The 26284-nt window shown below is 43.6% G+C and overlaps 1 protein-coding gene across 2 annotated transcripts in view; it reads left to right on the top strand.

Moving 5' to 3' along the window:
* Positions 1-26284, top strand: part of GRHL2 (grainyhead like transcription factor 2) — a 73969-nt gene that overhangs the window by 24920 nt on the left and 22765 nt on the right. For both annotated transcript variants that reach the window (XM_083622725.1, XM_083622726.1), the window contains exons 7-9: positions 838-949; positions 3056-3150; positions 18537-18695. In XM_083622725.1, the coding sequence (XP_083478851.1) occupies positions 838-949; positions 3056-3150; positions 18537-18695 (366 nt within the window). The remainder of the gene's footprint in view (positions 1-837; positions 950-3055; positions 3151-18536; positions 18696-26284) is intronic.

Below are 26284 nucleotides of genomic sequence, written 5' to 3' on the forward strand. Positions count from 1 at the left end.
AAGAGCTTGGTGCTTCAACACTGGATGAGAGGGTTTTAGTCTCTGCCCTCCCACACACTGTTTCCCCCATGAAAACATGAAACTGTTAGTTGCCGAATGGGACAAAACATACAGACGCCATATAGGGCATTTTTCACTGGGAAAACCGTGCGGAGGAGGGAATTAACCTCTCCTCACCCGGTGCCTGAACTCCCAAGCTGAATTCAACCTACCCCACTGATATATTTATTTCAAGAAATAAGTCATGGGTGATTGTATTCAAGGGTGACACACAACATGTCTAGTTGGGCTGTAAGACCTTTTCAAGAAGCCTTCAATAGCTGAGATCCTGTTTAGGGAAGCTTTTAATGTTTAATAGGTTATTGTATTTTAGAGTTTTGTTGGAAGCCGCCCAGATGGGCGGGGTATAAATAATAAATTATTATTATTTTATTTTCTGTTCTTTTTTTTAATGTCAGTTTTGATGGTATTGGTGGGTCACCCCCCCCCCCGGTATGCTTCTTTAAAACTTGTTTTGAAAAGAGATATATAATGTTTTAAAATAAGTGAATACAGGAGGCAGGAGACAGCCTATGGGAGATCTCTGTGCTTGCCAATATCACAAATGCCATGACAGTTGTGTGTGGTTTCATTAAGACTTGCAAGTCCCTCCCTGGCACATCTGTGGATACAAGAGTCCAGCTATTTATTTATTTCCCTATCAGAAAACTAGAAGCAGAATGTACTCTAGGCAGGAACAAATGGCAAGACAAAAAATGTTTAAGGATTTATCTTGCTTAGCATTCATGCTTGGTCAACCCCATCAACCATCTTAAGGTTTTTCTGTGGTCTTTCCAGAGTGTAATCATGGTTGTGTTCAGCGAGGATAAAAACCGCGACGAACAGCTGAAGCATTGGAAATACTGGCATTCTCGGCAGCACACAGCAAAGCAAAGGGTCCTTGACATTGGTGAGTGAGAAAGCAGTCCTGTGAGCATCCATGCTCACTGGTGCCTTTTTGTAACATTGGAGGTTTCCGGTAGGGGAATAAGTGCAGGCACCAGAACGTTGTTTTCGTTGTAGAGCAGGGATAGCCAATTAGTGACCCATCAGTTTGCTGTTGGATCACCCCAGTCTGGTCACTGAATGCAAGTTTGGTATTGGACTGCCCTGGTCTAGTCATTGCATTTAGCAGTGCTGTACTGAATTCATGATGACTTACAACATAGAACCCACTTGACTTTTGTCAAGCTTACATGTACATTTTCTCTATTCTTGTTGCCTCTTGTTTTTCATTTTCCTCTCCATTCTCCTTCTTTTTAGAAATGTAAACAAAAGATAAGGACAGTAGCATTGCCATTATAACCTGCTTTAGATCATGTTGTAAGTCCTGCCTCGTCAACGGAAAACCAGTGATTCAGTAGGCTTGCATTTCTCAAAAGCTTTTCCTGTTACTTGGCTCGTGTTATATCTTACTCCCACATTGGTTTTTATCCCTTGGCAGTCCATCTCCATTATTATTATTATTATTATTATTATTATTATTATTATTATTATTATTATTATTATTATTCCCCCCAGAAATAGGCTCAGAATTTGGGAGAAACCAGGGCATTGGGCCATCAGCCATTTTCTCTCCCCCATTCTCTTTCCTCACCATGACCTCTCTCTCGCCATTCGAGCAGAATTGTACCCATTTTTGCTTTTCAGAGCAGAGATGCCCCATGGCTATTCAGCTTGCCTAGCTTTTGGCACTAGTCATGGCTCTTCCCCTCATTTATGGCAATCTTAACATATTTAAAAGATACTGTCATACTGTACCCTCCCTTTCCCCTAGGCTATATACGTATCAGTTGTAATCAGCCTTTCTCTTAAACCTTTTGTCACATTTTAACTCTCAGTTGGAGTGACCTAAACTGAACAGATCTTGCTGCCCTGTGTGAGTCAGAGCAGCACAACCTAACTATATATGTTGTCCTGGATATCATTTTCCTATTTAATGTCATGCAAGATGCTTCCACCCAAGAGCTATTAAGTGGGTCTTTTGTGCTTTTGCATACAATATTGCCTGTGATATTTATGCATGAATTTTGGGTGTGCAAAATGAGATAAGGATAAGGCACTTGAGGACTCAGGGCTTATCTGTACCACAGCTGTAAACTGTTTTTGGCTGCAATCTTGCACACTCTTAGTTGGCAATTTCCAGTGACCACAATTGGCCTTATTTCTGAGGCGATTCAATCATGTTAATTGTTATTCCCCCTTTCCAGGGAATCATGGGGAAATGTAGTTCTGTGAGGAGGCGTCAGGGCATCTTCAGTAAAACAAAAGGAATTAAACAGACGTTACACCTGGATTATGATCAACCAAGTGACACATATGTATAGATATTGTAGTCACCATAAGTGAAACTCAACTGATGTGGAATGTGAAAACATAGAATCATAGAATCATAGAGTTGGAAGAGACCACAAGGGCCATCAAGTCCAACCCCCTGCCAAGCAGGAAACACCATCAGAGCACTCCTGACATATGGTTGTCAAGCCTCTGCTTAAAGACCTCCAAAGAAGGAGACTCCACCACACTCCTTGGCAGCAAATTCCACTGTCGAACAGCTCTTACTGTCAGGAAGTTCTTCCTAATGTTGAGGTGGAATCTTCTTTCTTGTAGTTTGGATCCATTGCTCCGTGTCCGCTTCTCTGGAGCAGCAGAAAACAACCTTTCTCCCTCCTCTATGTGACATCCTTTTATATATTTGAACATGGCTATCATATCACCCCTTAACCTCCTCTTCTCCAGGCTAAACATGCCCAGCTCCCTTAGCCGTTCCTCATAAGGCATTGTTTCCAGGCCTTTGACCATTTTGGTTGCCCTCTTCTGGACACGTTCCAGTTTGTCAGTGTCCTTCTTGAACTGTGGTGCCCAGAACTGGACACAGTACTCCAGGTGAGGTCTGACCAGAGCAGAATACAGTGGCACTATTACTTCCCTTGATCTAGATGCTATACACATGCCTGGGTAAAAACACAAAAATCGAAATTTTACAAAATGATCTGTGATCTGCTCTTTTTTGCAGCTGACTACAAGGAGAGCTTTAACACAATCGGGAATATAGAAGAAATCGCTTATAATGCCATATCTTTTACTTGGGATGTCAATGAAGAAGCAAAGGTAAGGCATCATCCCCCAGCAAACTTAATTGAAATGTACTTGTACTTATTAGGGCTGCTCAGAAAATAGGATTTGTAGTCCTGGTTTTGATATTTTACTGACTTTCGAGGGAATTCTGACTTGGGAATTCTGACTTGGGAAAATGTTACCCTGAAGGGCTGGTGAAATGTTCTCTTCCACTAAGGGTCCAGGAAACCAGCTGGTATAGAATCATCGAGTTGGAAGCGACCCGTAGTGCAGGAATCCTGCCCACAGTTGTCCCTGGGTGGACTTGAACCACTAACCTTCTGGTTAACAGCCATTGACCCATTGCACCACCTGAGGTACTAGGCCAAATACGTAGCTGTTCTTCAGAGTGTCAGACAGAGCTTTTCCCCCAGCCCTAATGCAAACAGCAAGGACAAAAGTAGAAATTGTGTGGACAACTATTCAGATCCTATGGAGAAATAAATTTAAACCTTTTCATACAAAAATGGATGATGGTAATATATCAGTTTGGTAAACAAACCATCAGCAGCTGATAGTTGTAAAAGGAATTCTGGAAGATTCCTCAAATCTTGTGATTGGGCGCTACCACAACAAGAACTGCATTGGTAATATTTATGGTAATGTGCATAAAAATGAAGGTAGTGGGGGGGAAACATACAAAAATGCATTATATTAAGGAACATTCCTTGCAAAACTATGTACATTAGTCAAAACTTATAGAAAAATGTGTGTGAGGACTGTAAAAGTACTTTTTACTTTATTTTTGGCTCCTTTTATCCAAGTAAGTGTCGTAATTATTGATACAAATTGTGAGGATTCAGTGAAGGCCCATTTAACGGAAAGGAAAGGTGTAATGGTGCTGCTGCATTCTGTTTTGTTAGAGTAAATAAAAGCAGCTGAAAACAGTTTGGAACCAGAGGGAAAACCCAGTGACAATGTAATGCTTTGACCTTTCAGTAAGAGTAGCCATGACTGCATATAAGGAAGATAAACGTGATCCTTGCATTTCTGCATAGGATTTTCCAGGCTTAGGGTTGAAGACAGCCCATTGTGACACTAGGAGCGGGCGGACTGTTTTAATACTGAGCGAAGGAAGTCCATTTGCAGAAGAGTTCAGAAAAGCTTTCATTGATAGCCCGAGTGATTTTGGGCTATTGATGTTTGCTGATGAAAGAGTACATCCTGCTGTGCTTAGTGAGACAAATCCCCCATTGTGCATGAGTCGTTTGCCTGCAGAAGAATGTTAGCATTTTATTGAAAAGATGTTAATAACATAGGAGGGAACCTTTACAAGTGCTGTGCATAAAAGGTAAAGGTAAAGGGACCCCTGACCGTTAGGTCCATTGCACCAAATAATAATAATAAAAAAATAAACTATTACCCACTTCCTACAAAACGAATGGACAAACAAAATAGCCCTTAGCATGTGTGCATAACTTGCCTTCTTCCATCCTTCTGTAAAGCAATTTCTAAGGGCAAAAGGAAACACTACAGGAAACAGAGGGATGCTCTACTCTTACTGAAGCATCTAAGCATGACGCAACACACAGCCTGACATCATTACTCCGTGCTTTTCCTCCCCCTGGATAACTCTAGCTTCACAGCATCCTTGGCCTGCCTCGGCGTTGTCGGTGTTTGTCTGCAGGATTGCAGTTCAGATCATTCCTACCTGCAGTTGAATGCTGGCTAATAGTCTTAACCAGAAATTACAAGCCTGCTGTTGAAATGCCTTTTACTTCAATCAGCGCTATTAAGTTGCAGCCCAGGTCGGCCTGACCCTGGTCTCCATGGTATGAAGCAAATATCCTGCGGGAACCTAAGTCTTAGTAACCTATTGCCACTCACAAAACAAAAATAGCAATTGCTATTACGGTTTTTTTATTGGTTGAAAATGAAGTATTATCCTGGTTCGAGAAACACTGGTGGGATTTTACTCTTAACTGTCCCACAGTCCTTTCCAGCAGAGTTTAGGTTACTATGAAGCATTGTCTGTGGGGCTGCCTTTGAAGACTGCCCAGAAGCCACAGTTAGTCCAAAACCCTGCTAGGCTGGGTTAGTCCAAAAACAAGCTAGTCCAAAAACAGGTAAAGGTACCCCTGACCATTAGGCCCAGTTGCGGACAACTCTGGGGTTGCGGCGCTCATCTGGCTCCATAGGCCGAGAGAGCCGGCATTTGTCCCCAGACAGCTTCTGGGTCATGTGGCCAGCATGACAAAGCTGCTTCTGGCAAACCAGAGCAGCACACGGAAACGCCGTTTACCTTCCTGCCGGAGCGGTACCTATTTATCTACTTGCACTCTGACGTGCTTTCGAACTGCTAGGTGGGCAGGAGCAGGGACCGAGCAACGGGAGCTCACCCCGTAGCGGGGATTTGAACCGCCGACCTTCTGATTGGCAAGCCCTAGGCTCTGTGGTTTCGACCACAGCGCCACCTAGTTATGGTAGTCCAAAAACAAGCTAGGCTGCTAACAAACCAGGCAATGGGCGGGCGGGGGGGGGGGATATTTTTCCAGTGTTTCAACAGTCTCACTGGCTCCTTGTCCATTTTTAGAGCACAAATAAAGGTAATAGTGCTTGCCATTAATGCTCTATGTGATTTGGGACCTGAGTCCCCAAGGATCACCCCCGCCACATTAGCCTGCCCATTACGGTCATTGCAGAGATCGTCCTCTGGGTGGCCTCACCCTCTGAAGTGAGGGAGTCAAAGGTGGGGGAAGAGAGTGCTTCCATTGGTGGCATCTCACCTTTGGAATGCTTTTCCCATGGAGCCACCTGATTGTTCCACTATCGTCACCTGACATCACAAGTGAAGAGGATTATGGAGTGCTGTCTGAAAGTTTCAGCAGGAACTACCTGTAGTTGCACCCTCTAACCAGCAGGGAACCAGTGCATGATCTGCCAAGGTCCTAGTACAAGCCCTGCAGCACCTGCAAAGAGGCCCTATTGGTTTGGGAATTGATGTGAGGCTGGTCATTGTCTTTTTTTAAAAAAATAAAAATATTAATTTTCAACATTTATAACAAATATAACATATAAGAAACACAAAACGAAACACATTACAATACTAAAAGGAAAAAGGAATAAATAAATAAAAACACTTAATACTTCTAAAATCCAAATTAACTTTCATTGTTATCTGACTTCCTGTATCCCCCCCTAACTGAATTTCATTGTAACACCTTTGTAACAGTTCTCCAAGATCATCTTTCTAATACAGTTAACTCCTTCAATTTACTATCTTCATCTCTTTTCTTATTGGCTTAAATACATATTACTATACAACATTCTTATTCTAATCCTAGGCCTATTTGATACTTTCAAGTACCTTCTAATTATCTTATATTACAATATTTAGCTAGATAATCTTTAAATTTCTTCCAATCTCCTTAATATTCCTCTTCTTTCTGATCGCGGATTCTTCCAGTCAGGCCAGCCAACTCCAAAAACTCCAACATCTTCATCTGCAATTCTTCTACCGTTGGTATTTTTTGAGATTTCCAATTTTTAGCTAATAGCAGTCTTGATGCTGTAGTGGCATACAAAAATAATCTAACATCTTTTTTGGGCAATTCCAATCCTATTATTCCAAGTAAAAAGGCTTCTGGTTTCTTAACAAATGTATTTTTCAACATTTTTTTCAACTCATTCTAAATCTTTTCCCAGAAGTCCTTAACCTTAGGACACATCCAACACATATGATAAAAGGTGCCTTCTTTTTCTTTACACTTCCAACATAAATTCTCATTCGTATGATAAATCTTTGCTAATTGTCGACCTACTGCAGCAAATAGGCAGAGCTTGCTAAAGGTAAGTTCAGATGGAAGAGCATAAGTGGCAGTTTATGTAAATGCACTGAACACGCATTGCCAAGGGATGTGACTACAGATTTGTCCCTCCTAGTGTTCTTTGACATGTTTTGCAGGCAAGGGGGGTGGCAAGCAGAGCTGTTCCCACATGGCAGAGCTGGGCAAGTACAGCCACACAGCCTCTGCTGGGTGGCTCCACCTGGGTCATGATGTTCAGCTGTTCACCTGAATCTCCTCAGGAGACTAGCATAGGAGGGGAGCAGAGTAGGGATGCACAGCAAGAAACAAATGGATGTGCAGCCATGGCCTGGGTTGATGGAGAACTCAGTGGACCTTGCCAGGCCTGGGGGAGATTGAATGAGGAGGGACCAGAGGCTCTGAGGGAAGGAGGTACCTCATTTTAACACATGCCATAACACCAGTCCTGTTTCCTTCATCACTTTTCTCCCTCGTTAGCAGCATAGAGCGTCTCTTTATTTTTGAGCTATTGTTGGGGCTCAGGCTATTTTGCGGCTAATGTATGGAGGAGCATCTGCTTTGCAGTCGAAAGGTTTCGGTGTGGTGTAGTGGTTAAGAGCGGTGGACTCGTAATCTGGTGAACCGGGTTCGCGTCTCTGTTCCTCCACATGCAGCTGCTGGGTGACCTTGGGCTAGTCACACTTCTTTGAAGTCTCTCAGCCCCACTCACCTCACAGCGTGTTTGTTGTGGGGGAGGAAGGGAAAGGAGAATGTTGGCCGCTTTGAGACTCCCTAGGGTAGTGATAAAGCGGGATATCAAATCCAAACTCCTCCTCCTCCTCCTCCTCCTCCTCCTCCTTGGCTTCTCCAGGTAGGGCTGGAGAAAATCTGAAATCGGAGGGAGCTGCTGACAAGTCAGTGTTGGCGATCCTGAGCTAGATGGACCCTATGAGACAGCTTCTGACATTCCTACCCTTTGGTCACCCTGACACCAGCAGTTGTGGCAGTCGAGGTGCCTGCCATTTCTGCTGTAGCATCTTCTTACAGTGATTTGTGAACATTATTTTCATAGGTATCAGCTATCTCTGACTACAGGTGTGCACTGATAACCCAAGTATTTTGACAAGAATTAGCTTGTAATAATAATAATTCGGGGTTGCAGGTCTTGGGGGGGGAAGGAAACGCCCACTGATTTGTGTTCCTCACCCTTCACACTGCAATACTATTCCTACCTCCCATAGGTTCATGTGAGGCATAATGCTTGAAAGATCACATGGTGAGCTGTTTCCATATCTGGGCATTAACTGGTTCTCGCTCACCTAGTCATTTGCAGATAAGATTCCCTCCTGTGGAGAAGGCTCCCCACCCCCACCCCACTCCACAATTACCTCACTCCAGAGAGCTGGAAGCTTTAATTACAGCCTCCCTTAAGGATAGTTTTTTAAACTGGCTCCATTGTTCCAGGGCCATTTCCCTCTTTTCCCACAATTTTGAGATTAAAATGAATTTCACCCATACAAAGGCCTCTCTTACGGAAATTAAGATTCAAGGTTCAGTGTACCAGAGCACCACCTGGAGTTGAATGTGGAAAAAAAGCACTTTCTTAAAGCGGAATATATTTTATCCTAGCGACTTTTGAAGGAGAAGGGATCTTCATATTGATACCATCATATTCACTGTGCTCAGTGACACCCCTGGCAACATGGAAGCCTATATAGTGCAGTCTCAAGAGTGCTGAGGCATGTGCGAATGTGTCAGCCACAGGAGCCAGACTGATAACACAGGTCATGGACTTTTCTGTGTTGTGGTTGTTAAGAGTCTTGGGCCAGCACTGGGAAGACCCAGGTTCAAATTCCCACTCACCTGTGAAGCTCACGGGGTGGTCTTGAGCCAGGGAGTGCCTCTCAGCTGAACCTACCTCGTAGGGGAGGCATCCCCAAACTCGGCCCACCAGCTGTTTTGGAACTACAACTCCCATCATCCCTAGCTAACAGGACCAGTGGTTAGGGATGATGGGAATTGTAGTCCCAAAACAGCTGGAGGACTGAGTTTGGGGATGCCTGTTGTAGGGTTACTCTGTGTAAAATAGGGAGGGGAGGACCTAGTATGACACCTTGAGCTCTTTGGAGGAAAAATGTTATATAAAGATAATGAGTAAATACAAAATCCAACCAACTGGGACTCATCCATACCATAGGGAAGCTACTTCCATGTGGGCAGAGTTGCTTGTTTAGATCTTTAGATTGCTGTGGATCTTTTTAAGCACTATACCACGTGACCCATACTGTGAACTATCACAAGTTGAGAAGCACTGCTTTAGAATATTTTAGAGCAACATGCACCAGATTAGGCGTGTGTTCCCCATCCTTGATAAAAAGCTTGTTTCCATAGTTGACCTTGGCCCTATTATTATGTATAACCCATGAAAAATCATAGGGAGGGAGAGAATTGGCCTTCGAATAGCCTTCCCTATCCTGGTGCCTCCAGATGTTTTGGATTACACTACATCTTCCATCAGCCCAAGACATCTGGAGGCACCAGATTGGGAATGACAGCCTTAGAGGAACTGTATCCTTTTCCTTTCCCTTTTCACCCACAAAACTCGTACCCTCTTGTCACAAGATTAGCACGTCTGTGCTGCCTCCTGGCACCAGACTAGTTTGCTGGTGGCACCAGAGAAGCCTGCATGTGCAACCCTTGCAAGGGGCAATATTTGGAAGGAACATAAATGTTCTTATTTTGGTCTTTAGTGCATCATTCATCTTGTTTTGTTGGGAGTCGATAACTCTTATTCTGATGGGCTCTTTTGAATGGAGAGTTGTGACACAAATCTTGCACCCTTAACATTGCTGGGCCTTTGGCCTTCGCTTTCTAATAACATCTTCCCTTTGCCCGGTACCTGTGTATGTGTGTATAAACCCATCATACATCTGATAATTCTTTAATTTTTAAGCTCAGGTCTGGCCAAATATATTTTGCTGCCTGAGGCAAAGGATAATCATAGAATCATAGAATCATAGAGTTGGAAGAGACCACAAGGGCCATCGAGTCCAACCCCCTGCCAAGCAGGAAACACCATCAGAGCGCTCCTGACATATGGTTGTCAAGCCTCTGCTTAAAGACCTCCAAAGAAGGAGGACATGGAGCATAGGAGCATGCACACACATACACACTCCCACATACAGGGAATGACCATTTTATGTGTGTTCAAAGCTTGTGCACACCTGTGCTTTTTGCAGACCCAGAAGAGGGAGCAGGGCAGAGGCGTAGAATTGAATTTCAACACCAGTGTCCTCTGCCATATGTCAAGACAATAGACTAACTTAGAGGGGGTCAGGACGGCCAATGTGGCACATAGAGTTCTGCCCTCCAACCTCTCACTGCTTTTTCCTGCCCCCCAACAGCTGCCACCTGATAATCTCGCCTCATTCTGCCTAACAGTGTGATCAACCCTGCTAAAGTGTTTTCTGACCCTGTAGTTTTGCAAGGGTAAGCAGCCTCTAATATGAGTAGAGATCCCTACCATACCTGCAGAACCTCATAATTTGCAACCTTTGGTTTCTGCGGCTATGCACATGTGTGTATTTAATTTTTTTCTTGTTAACACGTACAAAAACGTATAATTTCCGTTAACATTTAGTACTTTAAAAATTAGAAAAGAAGAAATGCTGTATAAACACCACTACCAAAACTAGTGTAGAATTTGGCTGAGAGCCAGGGTTCTTTAAATGGCACATAAAGCAGGGTGTTTTAAATAAAACGCTGTGGTTGCAATGCATCTAGCAACTGCAGTGTATACGAATGGCCGAACAGGTGTGCACCTACCATTTGCAGCAAACCGAGTTTTTATGTAGTTGCTGGGGTGTGGTGCAGGGTAAAGGAAGCTTCTTAAAGGGAAAGGTAAACATTTGCTGGAGACATTGGTATTGAGCTAGAACAAAGGCGTTGACTTTGCATGAATTTATAAGGTAACGGATGTCAAAAGAAACTATAAAAGCTGCACTTACTCTGCACAAAGGAGTTTTGTTTATTTAAAGCTCTACTGTGCCCAGTGTTTAGGGCTTGGGACTGGCAGCAAGATTCTAAAAACCAGAAACAAAAACAAATGCAGAAACAAAAACAAATGATTAAAATATAATGGGTTGATACTTTTGTTTAAAATTTTAAGTGTTAGCAGTGGATCTCTTAATTTATTTTATGGCATGAAGATAGAACTCCCTAGAGTTGAATATACAGTTCTTTGCCCAAACAAACAAAAGGATGCTTGTTTTTAACATACAAAAGTTGCTAGGAACATGGAAAGCTTCCTTCTGCCACATCAGACTATTTGTCCGTCTATCTTTGAATTATATTTTCTGCCGGACAGTGGTTCTCCAAGTTACAGGGTTGAAGCCTTTTGCACCACCTGCTAGCTGATCATCATCATCATAATTTTATTTCAAGAAAGAAGTTGCAAAAAACAAACCCAAATAATTCCCTGATAAGAACAGTTAAATAAATATCACGACCTGCCAAATCCTCCTTTTCCACCCCCTCATCCTGAAAAAACAACTCCAGTAGGATAGCTTACTACAGATGAAATATACAGCATCAACACATTTGTGTAAATCTAGTTTGAGGAGGAGGCTACTTCAATTTCACAGCAATTCCGCCCAACATCCATCTTAGTCTGTTTTAGTCCTTGTCCGCAACCTGAGAAATGCCCAGTCATTGATTCAAGATCAAGACAAATCCAGCTAATCGTTTCAATTGGTAATGTCAGGAAAATGCAACATGTGTCTGTGTGTAATGCAACGCCCTGCTTAGAGGCAGTGTCTGGCTTGAACTCTGAACAGAATCATTCTTTTTAGGAGAAAAGATATTTAAAGCATCTTGTGAGTGCCTGACCGTGCAATCCTACGCAATTGTACTTTTGGAGTTGATTAGATGTCCTGTAACAATAAGTAATTGTTATACAGATGATACAGATTCTCCTTTAAAACAACAACAACGTTGGAACAGGTGATGGGCTATCCAGTTCCTTGCTGTTTTAAGCATGAAGAAGGTCCCAGGTTCGTGAAGTGTGATAAAGGTCCCAGATGAAATAGGAGCATCTTGCCTGTAGTGGCAACCTGCTGGCAGGGGCACCATTGCTACTTGCGGGAGGAGGGTGGTTCGGCAGATGACGACAATGATGATGATGATGATGATGATGATGATGATTAATGCCCCGCTCATCTGGGCAGCTCCCAACAGAATTAAAAGCAAAATAAAACATCTAACATTAAAAACTTTCCTAAACAGGGCTGCCTTCAGATGTCTTCTAAAAGTCAGATAGTTATTTCCTTGACATCTGATAGGAAGGCATTCCACAGGGCAGGTGCCACTACCAAGAAGGCCCTCTGCCTGGTTCCCTACAACCTCACTTCTCGCAGGGAGGGAACCGCCAGAAGGCTCTCGGAGCTAGACCTCAGAAGCGGGTCAAGTACTCCTACCGGCACACTCACTCACACAGCCTCCCTCCGTCTTTCCCATGTCCTCCCAGTAAGTGGCAGCAACGCCCCTGCTGGGAGACTATTGCTTTGGCTTGGGAGACACAAGCTCCTGCAGACAGCAAGCGATGTGCCACTGGAAGCCAGAGAATAAAATATTGTGCTAGATGGATAAATGGTCGCCTTTGGTAAACAGCGGATTCCTATGTTTCCAAACCGTAGGTACTAGAAACCTAGTCTCCAATTTATCTCAGGAATTTACTACACCAGACCGTTTAGGCCTTCTCTATTTTCTTCTTCATTTTTTAAGCAGCTGATTGTTGATTTAAGAAAATAAGCAAAAAGGTTGTGTTTAAGGTGTTTTTTTTATTATCATTATAACTGAAGGCCTATAAAAAAATTTTTTTAAGACTGATGTAGGAGTCACTCTGGCTAGAAAAATTCTGAAAGCTGGGGAAAACCACTTTCAGTTCAGAGTTTTTATATTTATTGTTAAACGTGGCATGCTGTCAGAAATGTAATCCTCTGAACACCATCTGTGACTGTAATAAATCAAACACAAAACAGTATGAGAGCCAGTGTGGTGTAGTGGTTAAGCGCAGTGGACTCATAATCTGGTGAACTGGGTTCGATTCCCCACTCCTCCACATGCAGCTGCTAGGTGACCTTGGGCTAGTCACACTTCTCTGAAGTCTCTCAGCCTCACTCACCTCACAGAGTGTTCATTGTAGGGGAGGAAGGGAAAAGGAGATTGTTGGCTGCTTTGAGACTCCTTGGGGTAGTGATAAAGTGGGATATCAAATCCAAACTACTACTACTACTACTACTACTACTACTCTTCTTCTTCTTCTTCTTCTTCTTCTTCTTCTTCTTCTTCTTCTTCTTCTTCTTCTTCTTCTATGTGAGTTGTAATATTTCTGTCCATATTTCTGATGCTACCTTCCATAGGTTTCAGCTTGTAATAAGTGAATGTGGGAACACTGAGATTTTCTGAATGAGAAAGCATAGCAAGTCTGTCAAAACCATTTCCTAGCTATCTTTTTTACTTCTGACAGTGGCTTCCACATCAGTTTTGGTATGCGAGTTGTTCCTCACTAAGCTAACATCTGGAAACAAAGCATCTGGAAGGCACTATGAAGCCTGCTGTACAGCCAGCGACTTCACTGTATATATTGTGCAAAATCAAATGTTAATTCTCATTTTACACGTGTGTCTTTCTCCCACATGGAGACTTGTAGTGGTTGCCTGGATAATGTAGTAAATTAAACACTTGCGCTGCGCAATACACCTATGAAACATCCTTTTGTCTCAAATTCACCAAAGAGTCTCTTCCTGCCCCTGCAGCTTCTATTTAGTTCTCTTCCCTCAGCCTTTTATTGTTTTGAACAATCAAGACCTTTTTTCAATTTTAGCAAAACCTTTTATCAGTTTTGAATCTTCTAAGGGTGGTGATCAGAGTAGAACCACTGAGATGAATAAACATGACTTAAGTTTGGCACATTCATTTGAATGGGTATGCTGCGAGCAATATCACCCTAAATCTCCATTAATATTACCCTGATTCATGTCACATACAGCCTCTGTGGAGAGCAGATAAAAACCAGTATATTAAAGTGTCTCAAATACAAAAAAATACAATTATTAAATAACGTGTGGCTACTCTAGCCTCTACCTGTTCTTTCTGTCAGCACGTTATGCACGGCACAGATTGGGGAAGTGCCACATTTCAACTGATAAGGTGTTGCTGCTGATAATATGAATTTTCAGGGCCCTTTTTATATTTAAGAATTGCAAATGAGGATGGGAGATTGCCTAAGCAAACCTAAGGCCTATTGCTATTTTCCTGCCATTTAAATCTTAAGACTTTTATACAGTTTAGATTCTAAATAGAGCTGACTGTATTTTCACACACAAGAGATAAGTATATGTGGATCTCTCTCCCACTCTTCCCTGTGATCATATATCTGCAGTGCCCCGAGCCAAAATCCAACCTATCTCTTCTCCCATCTGTACACGTTGTCTCTGTTTTCTCCGTGTTTTTTTTCCCTTTTTCAAATGCCAGCAAACTTGCTGCCTACCTTTATCTCTCTAATTAGTGCCAAGCCCTGAGGAAATGGCGCTTGGGTATTGACGTTTGAGAGTCGAAATTACCCGCATACATCTTTCGACTATCTCTCTTCTGCAGATTAGATACCAACACTTGTCATCATGCTGCCTTGTAGTATCTGCTTTCGAAGGAAAAGAGAAGCTGTGCAGTGTAACCTTAAAGCTTGCAACTCACAGCAGGTTTGCCTTTAGGGAAAAGTCCTCTGGGAGTCCCCTCCTTCTGCCACTGCATGGGGTGGAGAACCTGTGGTCCCTCAAATGAGGCTTCTCCATGTAGAAGCCCTCAGCTATTCGTCTTTGAGCCTGAGCATGTATGACTACTTCAGGCCAGAGTTTTGGACCCAGCAGTTGAAGTTTGGGGTAGAGCAGGTTGGCCATTGGTTCAAACTCTGATATATCTAGGTAAGGATGAAACCCTGTAGAGCAGCTACAATGCTAACTGGACAAAATTAAGTAGATGGACCAATGGTCAGACTGTACAGTACAACTTCCTAGGTTCCTAATGCCTATGTTCTATTATAATCTATACTTGACCCAACCCAGTGATGACAGCCATAGCAAAAGTATTGCAACTGGGTGTCCATTTCTGTACCAATATGCACTCAGTGCTCCATATTGTTTTCTTTCCTCATATAGTAGGAAGGAGTCCATGCATTTCCCTGCAGAGGAAAATTCTGGTGAGAACATGTCTGCATTCTCTACTATGGCTGCTGGATAGACTACTTCTCTCCTCTCTGCCCATTGTGGGCCATTTCCAACGACCACTGTGTTGTTATTCCACGGATCATAAGTGTTCCCTAGAACATGCACAATTTGCTGTGGAATAGTGGGGGAAAGAATTTTATCAAAGGCACGTAATTATTCACTATCTGTACAGTCATACCTTGGGATAAATACACTTCAGGATAAGCAATTTCGGGTGTGCTCCACGACGACCTGGAAGTAACGGAGCACATTACTTCTGGGTTTTGCCACATGCGCAGATGGTCAAAATGACGTCACGTGCATGTGCAAAAGTGGCAAGACGCGCAGTTGCGTCTTACGTTCTGTTCAGGATGCGAATGGGGCTCTGGAACAGATCCCGTTCGCATCCCAAGGTACCACTGTATTTTGCAATCAGAGGTACATCTTTCTCTGTTGACTAGTGTGATGTTTGGTTGTTGTAATCTCTGCCACCTTCCCTCCAGCCTCCCTTATTCTGGAGCATCTGTCACTGTGGCATCAAAGTGCCCTTCTACCTAGAGCAGATTTCTGAAGCATGAGAATAAATGATGCTCTGAGACATCCCTGAAAGGCTCCTGAGAATCTAGATAATTGAGCATCAGTCATCTTTCAGAAGCAAAGGTGATAGAGCATTGATGTCATCTTGGCCATGAAGCTAAATTAAAACTAAAAGCACACTCAAAGCACATTTTCTAGCTTCAGTGTCACATTCTTGTGAATGGCCTTTTCGAGTTAAAAGCCCCCTCCCTCCCCACTGTTTCTAAAGGAGGCTAGTAGGGCAGTGTACCGAGGCGTAAAACCTTGCAAAAGTCACTGGTCTCCCTTAATTCTAGCCCAGTTCCTATAATGCAAAATAACACAGCATTAATACTGATACAACAGCTTTTGCCCCCCGCCCCTCTGTGTGTAGGGGCTTGCCATAAGTTTAAAATTATTGATTGTTAAAGAGACTTGATCTATTAAGGTGTCAGGAGGATGATATTCCATCTTCTAAAATGATGGCCTTTTGTAGTCATCAATTACCATCACTCAGCTATCTCCGCTTCTCCATCAATATAATTTTGCTGCAGCTGAATTTATTTATCTAACTGGTTTGTATCCTGCTTTTCCAAGCTCAGGGCAGCTATCTGAAAGTTTCTTGCTTGAATTTTCCTTTTGTTAGTGCTCCTATATTTGAGATTAAGGCATTTTGACCAAATGTACAGTATCCTTGTATATGTAGGATGTATTCTTTGGTAGTCAGAGATGGTTGGAATTATAATAAGCTGTTCTCATAGTGTGTAGGGCACAGATGGGGAGACCCTCCAGTTGTTGGATTCCATGTCCCGTCAACCCCAGCCAGCATGGCCAGGGATGTTGAGGTTATAGAGCAACATCTGGAGAGCCTCAAGTTCTCCATCCCTGGTTGAACAGACATCGTGTTTAAACCTCTGGCTTTGCCATGTAGAAATGTAGCCTGCTGTAGAAAGGTAAACATCATAGTCCTTGCTGTGCTCACCTTTGCATTCTAGCCACCTGAAAGTTTCCCTCTGGATGGAATGTGGTCCCTGGACTGGGGAAAGAAAAATCCCCACCTCCGTATAGCCCCATTCAGGTATTCTGCAGGCATGCAACCCTATGTGTGGAGAGGAGGGCAGCAGGAATATGCTGGCCCAACATCCCTTGGGGCACTGGCCACGCCCACTGGATGACCTCACAGTGTTCCAGCCACTTGAAGGCTGCTCCTTCATTTTCCCTACGCAGACAACCAGAGGGCATGCTCGGTGCATTGCAGGATGTGGGGAGGGGACAGTCTTGCTGCCCCACTTCTTCAAAAGTGCATCATCCATGCAGAAAATCCCTGGACGAGGCTTACGTTAAGACAGGAAATGCAGTCCATTTTGCACGTCCCACTAAAGCGGATTTCTCCCAGACCACTTCCCTCACATCAGTTAAAGTTCAACTGCATTGTTTGCAAGCACAGCGTTGTGATACCATCAGGTACAGAAATGCCGCTGTGCTATTAGCTGGGTCGAGCAAACAAGCTGAGACGGCTGCACCATAAAAAACCGGACAGTAGTATCGACTTCTGTAATCAGATGAATGCTGTTAAATTCTCCCTGTAAGGCACATTAGCTATATCTCCCTGTGGTCTGTCTTCTTTTTTCTTTAGTCTTCCTTTCCCCACATCTTTTCCAATCTTTTCCACATCTTTCATTTTCTGAACAAATGTCATTGCATAGGGAAAAATTATAAGTGGGTTTTCTTAAGTCTTTGCATAATTCTGTGTTTTGCTAGTATTCTTAGCCATCGGCAGTGCCACCATAAGGCCCACTGGAAAATAGGAAGCCACTCTACACTGAATCTGACCATTGAGCCTTCTATCTCAGTATTGTAGAGTGGCAGCTCCAGGGCTATTCAGACAGTTACTTTTGGATGGCCCCGCGAAGCCTCCGCAGGGCACGGGGACGAAGGCTCCCTGTGCCCTGCGGAGGCTTCGTGCGGCTAAGCCAGAACAGCCAATGGGATCTCAGCGCACGATCCCGCTCGCTGTCCTGGCTTCTTGTTTAGCCCGGGCTGGGGAGGCTGCACACAGCTAAACAAGAAGCCAGGACAGCCAGCAGGATCCCTGTGATCCCGCTGGCTGTCCTGGCTCCTTGCTTGGCCGCGCACAGCCTCTCTCGGGCAAGGGGAGCCTTCATCCCCTGCCCGCGAGAGGCTGCGTTCAGCTAAGGCTCCTCCAAGAGCCGCGCTCCCTTTAAAGAGCGTGCGGAATGTGTGTGTGGCTCTTTAAAGGAAGCGCTCAGCAGAGCCTCCCGCCTGCATTCGCTCCATAAGATGCACACACATTTCCCCTTAATTTTTAGGAGGGGAAAAGTGCGTCTTATGGAGTGAAAAATACGGTAGCCAAAATGCTATGGGGCTTAGAGTTTGGGCCTTTTAAAAAGTTGCATCTTTCACTAACTGCACAGAAAAAGACTGCATGTGGTGACTATTCCCATAGTGCTGAGTGATCAGGAAATGGTTGTGGAGAAAGGTGGGGATTTCACATATTGATTAGAATGAGTCAGCCAATTCTTATAGTAATATTCTTTTATTGATTCTAATGTATCCCATGTGTGAACAGGTGAGTTGAGCTGAATAGCTGAGTTGGCTTCGTCAAATCACTTCACTGTTGGAAAAACCCTTAAAACAATAATTCCAAACCTCTATTGAGCAGGGATCGATTTCTCAAATGGTGCTGCAAGTGGAAGTTTAAATATTAAATAGAGGCAGGACTTCATTGAATTCTCTTCATGGATAGCAACCGCTTCTGTACCAGTTTAACTTTAAACTTTCTTCTTCTCCAAATCAGATTTTCATCACGGTGAACTGCCTGAGCACAGACTTCTCTTCTCAGAAAGGAGTCAAGGGGCTTCCATTGATGATTCAGATTGACACGTACAGCTACAATAATCGCAGCAATAAACCCATCCATCGTGCCTTCTGCCAGATCAAGGTTTTCTGTGACAAGGTGAGATGATATGTTACTCAGAGCTGAAAAGAGGAGAGGGGTGAGCAAGACTTTTTTTGTTCGCTTAGCAATTATTTTAGTCATCAAAGACCTCATTTGTTCATTTATTTGTACATTTGTTTCATTGCATTCGTTTTCCTTTACTTTTGTTGTTGTTTCCTTCTACCTTTTAGTTTGGCCGCCATTTTAACTTCCTAGAATGTCTTGGGAAGCTGCTTTATTCCTGGCTTCCTTTGGCGTCCGCGATTATAAAAATATAACAAAATCATTGCAAAACCGGGGGGGTTGGGGGGTGAGGAATAGATGAAGAAAGCCATAAAATCTAAAACAGCCTCAGGTCTGGAAGTAGGCCTCTCTGTGTTTTCCTCTGGACTCTCACCAGGCCACACAACCTCTTTGGCTCTGATCTGGTCTGGTATTGGTGTTTAATACCCAAGTTCTCTAACCTCAATATAAGGATATTAGTGGGAACAGGCAAAAAAAAGTGTGCTGTGCACACAGCCAGATCTTCCTTCCTTCCTTCCTTCCTTCCTTCCTTCCTTATCAGCCAAGATTAGCAACCTTTAAAAATATATATCGAAGCAATGAATTTTAAGTGCTATATTTTAATTATCATTTGTAAAGGTCAGATATTTGCAGTAATCTGAAGATACAGCTGCCTGCTCAAAATCTCTGTAAATTTCAAAGGCGTGAATAGGGGCTCCTCCCCCCCCCCCCAGTTTGCCAGTTTTTGAAAAGTAATGAGGGGAAGGCGGGGAAGAAAGATCTTAAGAGCATGGGCCCCATCAGGAGTGACCTACAGACGACAAGGAGCTGAGCCCTTTGAATTATACATATTCATCGCTTTGACTATCTATCCGTTTAATTGATACTTCACATTTCATGGTTGGGGAGAAGGAAATGAGTGTTGACAGATCTAATCAAAGCCATCTTAAAAGTAGGAGAAAAGAGCGCAGAGGTAGTTAAAATGTTACCCTTATCAAACCTGGAGCCTGGATAGCTCACTGAGTCTTAAAATAGGATATATGCGGTCACCCATGCAAACACTGGCCTGAGGCAGCAAGTGGCTAAGGATTGCTTCTACCTGTAACATTCTGCAGCCTGTTATTGGTTTATTTTTATCCATAGCCTAGTGATCGGGAGCTGATAACTTTTCTGGGCAGTATTGCTTTAAAGAACATGGCAACAAAATATAGTTTATAACTGGAATGGGGAACCTGTGGCCTCGCAGATGTTGTTGACTCCAACTCCCATCAACCCCAGCCAGCATGGCTAATGGACAAAGAGGATAGGAACAATTTGGGATCTTCTCCAAACCTGTGCCAAAGTTTTGAAGGGTTTTGAGGGGGTTTTTGGTAGTGATTTGCAGCGAAAACTCTGTGTTTTGCAGTGCCCCACTAACAGAGCAATTGCGACTCAAACCTAGGGCCATGGTTATTAGCTCAAAACCCAACGTTGTCCAATTCACTCCAAACCAGTACCAAAGCCTGGCAACAGTTTTTGCAGAATTTTGCAGCAAAAACACCACGATTTGAAGCACCGCACCAACTGAGCAACTGATGATGGCAGTCCCAGTGAAGTGGTCCCTGAGAGCAAACAGTCATGAACAACAATTAAAACTCAACTCTTATCTGCAATGGAGCTGTGTAAATCAGGGCCAATGGTGAAACGGAGTATCATCAGATATTTACTACTGTTTACCACCATAGCTGGCTTAGTTATGCTGGCCACATGACCCGGAAGCTGTACACCGGCTCGCTCGGCCAATAAAATGAGATGAGCGCCGCAACCCCAGAGTCGGCCACAACTGGACCTAATGGTCAGGGGTCCCTTTACCTTTACTGTACCACCATATCTAGAATAACAGGTGGGAACTCAGATTCTCAGGCCTCTTCTCCAGGTCTCTTCCTTACCTGGATGGAGTGTGTGTGTGTGTGTGTGTGTGTGTGTGTGTGTAAGTAAAAATCTGGATTGTGTGTGTCTGCAGTACAGCCTACTGCACAAAGGTAAAAGGTCACATCCCTTGCTCCACCCACTTTGCCTCTGGCCACACCCACCATTGACATACAAGCACTGGAAGGTTGCCCATGAGTTTAATTTGGCCTTTGGGCTTAAATAGGTTTCCACACCTGCCGGTGGGCTCCATGCTAAGCAAAGTTCATAGGAAGTAAAGTCCAATGAATTCAATCTGGCTTATTTCTCAGTAAAAATTATAAAGATCAGATTGGAAGTTGTGTAAGTCACAGAAGTGATGTGATGCTCTTTGTCCAAAAGGGCTTTCGGTTCAAAAAGTGTCCCATTGAAGTCTCGGGTTACCTGCTGCTGTCACAACCTTCACCAACTTCCCACCTGTTCCTCTGAGCCAAGCATCACTAGAAGGGTCATACAAATTTGTGGAGGAGACAGCTATCAATGGCTACTAGCCATACTTTTAAATACTAGTTGCTGGAAACCACAGGAGGGGAGAGTGCTCCGGTCACTGTGAGGACTAAATGGGCCATTGGTCTGATCCAGCAGTCTATTCTTGCATTCTTATGTTCATTAAGCTGAGAGACCAGGACAGCAAACAGATTTGAATTTACACAGAAAGCGTCCTAGAATGTCCTACGTTTCCTTCCCCCATAATGTGCAGTTATAGTCTCACTCACATTAGCAGCCTTAGGCTGAGAGTTTTCAGGCCAAATCCTTAAGTGCACAAGACAGTGGGTATTCCAGGAAACCAGATACTCTTAAAACGTGACTCAGGACTTGTGGCAGAGAGATGAGGAAATTTCTCCTCTTCCTCTGGACAGTGTTTCCTCTGAAGAATCAAGTGTGCAGTGTGGGAGTCTTTCTCAAGTCCTCTGGCTCCCGGATGCTCAGCTGTCCCTTTGCACAGTTTCAGCTGGTGCGCCAACTGCTCTCTTTCCTTGGGAAGGCAGATCTGCCTCCCCGTCCCACATGCTCTGGTACATCCAGGTTAGACTGTTGCAGCATGCAGACTTTGAGGAGCGTTTGTAAACTGCAACTGGCTGAAGAATGCTGTTGCCTTGGCAGAATCGGTCCGTTTTGGAGCATGTTAATCTGATGTTTCTCCAGCTGCATTGACACCCGGTTCAGAGGAATTGTTTTGACCTTGGATCCAGGGAATCTGTAGGGCTCTCTGTTTCCCTAGGAGTCAGCATAGTGGATAGTGGAGCCTGTGGCAGGCCAGGGGCCCAATTTTAAATGTACCTGTTTTACCTCCATAAGTCTGTTTATGCCATCTAGTGGCATTGTATGAGAATGCTCTTTGTTTTGATAAACAAAGACCAAGTTTTAAAGATTTCTTTCTTTCTTTAGATCATTTCGGTATACTTCTTTACCATTCTGAGTGCAGGGTGTTAACTCTGAGCAGTTCACAACATCTCTTCAGACACATAAATGTTGCAAAATATCAAAATAAAACATCACAGATGAAATGCAAGGTACAGCAAAGACCAGTATTTGAAGCAGCATGTTTAGCAAGGAAGCAAAATATTATCTTAGAAGGGGAGGGGAAATGACAAGCAGGATTCACATGCAAAAAATACACACACACAAAATCACAGATTAAAACCTCATTCGCAGTTAAATCAAAACAGCCGAGGAGATAGAAGCTGCTCCCATACGTCCTGACACCACCAGCACATCTGCCAAACCCATCATTAGCACTTTCCCGCATGCTCTCAGCTGTTCCTACCAGCCATACCCAAAACACAGCCAATTCCCAGGCAGTCATTTGTCACAAAGTGTACATCTGGTCTAAAAACAAAATCCATGCCAACTTTATTTCTATGTAAGATTCCGTACCCGTCCTTCACCATAAGGGTCCCAGCGTGGGTTACTTACAATAAGAAATACAAATTACAGCCAGCCCTTTCACTCACCTCCATCAAGGGCAATAAAGGGCTGCATAAGCTGCAACATGCGAATAAGGGACATTTATTTTAATTATTACCCTCACAATCCTGTCTTTCTCCCAAGCATCTCAAGGAGAGAGGGAGAGAGAATGAATGGTGGATCCAATATATTTGTTTGCTTGCTTATTTTGTTGAAAGCATTTAAACAAAATATTGGTTATTGGTTATTGTTTTTGTTTTATTATGTATTTTGTGTTGCCATTTTGTATTTTTATGTTGTGGACCGCCCTGTGATCTTTGGATGAAGGGCGGCATACAAGTTTAATAAATAAATAAAATTCATATCTTGCTCTTGCAGCAAGTCTTCAGAGCAGCTCGCAGTGCGCACACAGAGAGAAATTAAAATTACCAAATAAATAAATAAATATCGAAGCATTATAAAATAATTCAGAAATATATCAGCCTGCCAGAAAAGCTGCTGTAGGGAGAAACCAGAAAATCCTAATGAAAAAGAAAGGTCTTTTTCTATAGAATTCCATACTCTGGGAGCCATGACTGCAAAGGCCCTCCTTTCTGGCTACAGGTGTTTGTTCGGAACAACTGAAATGAAGTCTGGTGTGATTAAGTAAGTGGGAGATCTGATGTAAGAGAGAAATCTTTGTACGTGTGGGTCCCTAGCCACAGAGAACTTAGAACCAGCCAGGTTGCCAATGGTGGGCAAAGATGCAATCACACCTGTACCTGCTGCTTCCCTTGCCCCATCCCAGTCCTCCTGAGTGGCATCGCTGCTGCAGCCAAGACAACAGTGTGACAACAATGCCTTGCCTCAACACCTGTTCCCCATCATGATATTTAGCAGCAGGCCTGCTATAACGTTTTGTGCTAGCCCATGCTTCCAAGTGGTCTTCAAGCATGTTGCAGTAGCCAAGCCCAGAGCCTGTAGGAGCATGCATCATAATATACATTGTGATCATAAGCTCTCTTTTTAAAAGGGCAGTCATATGCACACAATCTATTTGCAAAACAATTGCCTCCCTGTGTTTGACTCTGCCACATTAGGCAGGTGCGGTTCTGAGATTTGCTTCCTCTCCGTCTTATTCCTGCTGCCCTCGATGCCCTTGCACTTTCTGGAGAACAGTTATTTCTTATTATCTTAAGATGATAGGCTGTTCTGTAATGCTTTAAATAGCGTTAAGTAGGTTGTCAAGGAAACATCAGCCACAACACTGAGTCAGTTTAACATAAATCTATTGCAAGGGAGTAGGGTAGAATTAATAGTGGGGGTGGTGTGGTTTTTTTGTCACTTATTATGGTCTTTAAAAAAAAGATCTGATCTATTCTACTCATAAAAACTATTGCGATCCTTCATCTCTATTTATCTCCAGTATCTTAACTACTGTGCCTTCTGTCCTTCTGTCATGTGGACAGATTAAAAAAGAGGATTTTTAGCACTCAGGGATGCTCTTTATCAGAACTTTATCAGAATGAGCACACCTGCAAATTTACTTATGGGTAGGAAAAATGTTTTCAGCAGGTTCCACCCTCTTGTAACTTAAGACCCGTGAACCTCTGAAGGTTCTGACTAGGTATCTGAGCGATATCTGGTTTTCAACATCCCGATATCACCAGCTAATCATTGCGATATACTGATATATCACAGTGTCTGAAATAAGGATGGAGCTATGTAGATGCACTGGCCGGCTTCACGGTTTCCCCCACTTTGTGATTTTCGCATCACTCCCTCCTTGCCCCCAATATATTGCTAGGTTAAAAAATATGAAACCAATATCATGAAATGGACTTGAAACCAGTTTTGGATGCTATATCGTCCCGCCCTAACACACATCATGATTCGCAATATCTTGCCATTTCAAAAACTATGAAACTAATATCACAATATTATCAAACTGGTTTTGGACAATATACAGTGGACGCTTGTTGTTACGAACGTGATCTGTGTGGAAGGCACATTCGCAACCCACAGCATTCGCAACCCGCAGTGCTGCGTCTGTGCACGCGTGGGTTGCGATTCGGCGCTTCTGCACATTCGCAACTGCCAAAACTCAGAAGTAACCTGTTCCGGTACTTCCGGGTTTCGACGCATCCATAACCCGAAAAAACGCAACCTGAAGCGTCTGTAACCCAAGGTATGACTGTACATTGGTACCTTGGGTTACAGATGCTTCAGGTTACAGACTCCGCTAACCCAGAAATAGTACCTTGGGTTAAGAACTTTGCTTCAGGATGAGAACAGAAATCGTGCTCCGGCAGTGCGGCGGCAGCCGGAGGCCCCATTAGCTAAAGTGGTGCTTCAGGTTAAGAACAGTTTCAGGTTAAGAACGGACCTACGGAACGAATTAAGTACTTAACCTGAGGTACCACTGTACTGATAAACCGCCCAGCCCTAGTTCTGACTGCCAGCTAAGAACAAAACAAAGAGTCCTTTTGGATCAGGCCAAAGGCCCATCTAGTCCAGCATCCTATTCTCACAGTGGCCACCCATATTCCTATGGGAACCAGGACCTGAGCACAACAGCACTTGCCTCTCCTGTGGTTCCAGCAACTGGAATTCGGAAGCATACTGCCTCCAGGAACAGTACCAGTAGTGCTTTGCCACAATACCCGGTGGAGCTAAAATATTTCACTTCTGACTATGAAGCACATATTGAAGGTGGTTCCAAAAGAGGACTGGACAAATTGATGGAGGAGGAGGAGGAGGCCACTGATGGCTACAAGCCATGATTGCGATGCTGGAGACCAAAGGAAGGGAGAACGCTTGTGTGCTTGGATGTGGCTTGAGGGTTCCCCACAGGTGTGTCTGGTTGGGCACTGTGGGGACAGGATACTGGTCTAGATGGGCCATTGGCCTGATCCAGTAGACTCTTCTTTTGTTCTTAAGATGCATCTGTATCTAATTTTGCAAATCGTCTGGGAGACTCTCTCCAAAGGCTATTCAGAGATCACTGCATTGCAAGATTGGGCTCCATGTGAATTTTGAAGGATGGATGAGTTTCTCACACTGTTTCAGGAAGTGCAAATGTGCTGAATTCGGCTTTCAATGCAAACTGAATTGATTTTATCCTTCTTCCTTACAACTCTAAAATCCTGCGATTCCATGGGCTCCCGACTACAAACAGATTTGATTTTGACACAGTTGATGTAAATAATAGCCTCCAAGCATAGTCCCAGGTGCATTACAGTGTCACGTAATAGGGAAAAAATGTAAGAAGGAAAGCTGCTGGGAGCAGCATGTGCGCTTATGAGATTCCTGCAAAAATTACTTCCAACATTAGCGTGCTCGGGACTTGGAATGATTAAGATAATACGCAGATGACTAACGGAGCATGACAAATATTAGCATTCAAAGGTTCAGCCATTCAAAACTCAGCAGGGAAGAGCTTCTGTTATGCCGAATTTGTGCTGTGACGCCACCCGGACGCCACCTGCATTAGCATCTTAAATCCATAAGATCTTCACATGGTTCCCACCGGCTTACGCCCCACTTTCTGTACCTGCTAAGTGAGAATAAAATGCTACAGAAAGGGTAGCTTGTTTATTCACAGATTTGGCACCAACTTAAATAGTAACGCAAAGTGCAAGGCCGCGGGATGCAGACCGGAATTACATGGTTGCGTAATAGAGGCTTTGGTGTCAAGCTGGGAGATCATCGCTACAGGGCGATGGGTGCCAAAATCCTTTATATCATTGCTGTCTATGGTAATGAACAAA

Source organism: Podarcis filfolensis (genome assembly GCF_964270895.1).
Source record: "Podarcis filfolensis genome assembly, chromosome: 7".
Taxonomy (NCBI): Eukaryota; Metazoa; Chordata; class Lepidosauria; order Squamata; family Lacertidae; genus Podarcis; species Podarcis filfolensis.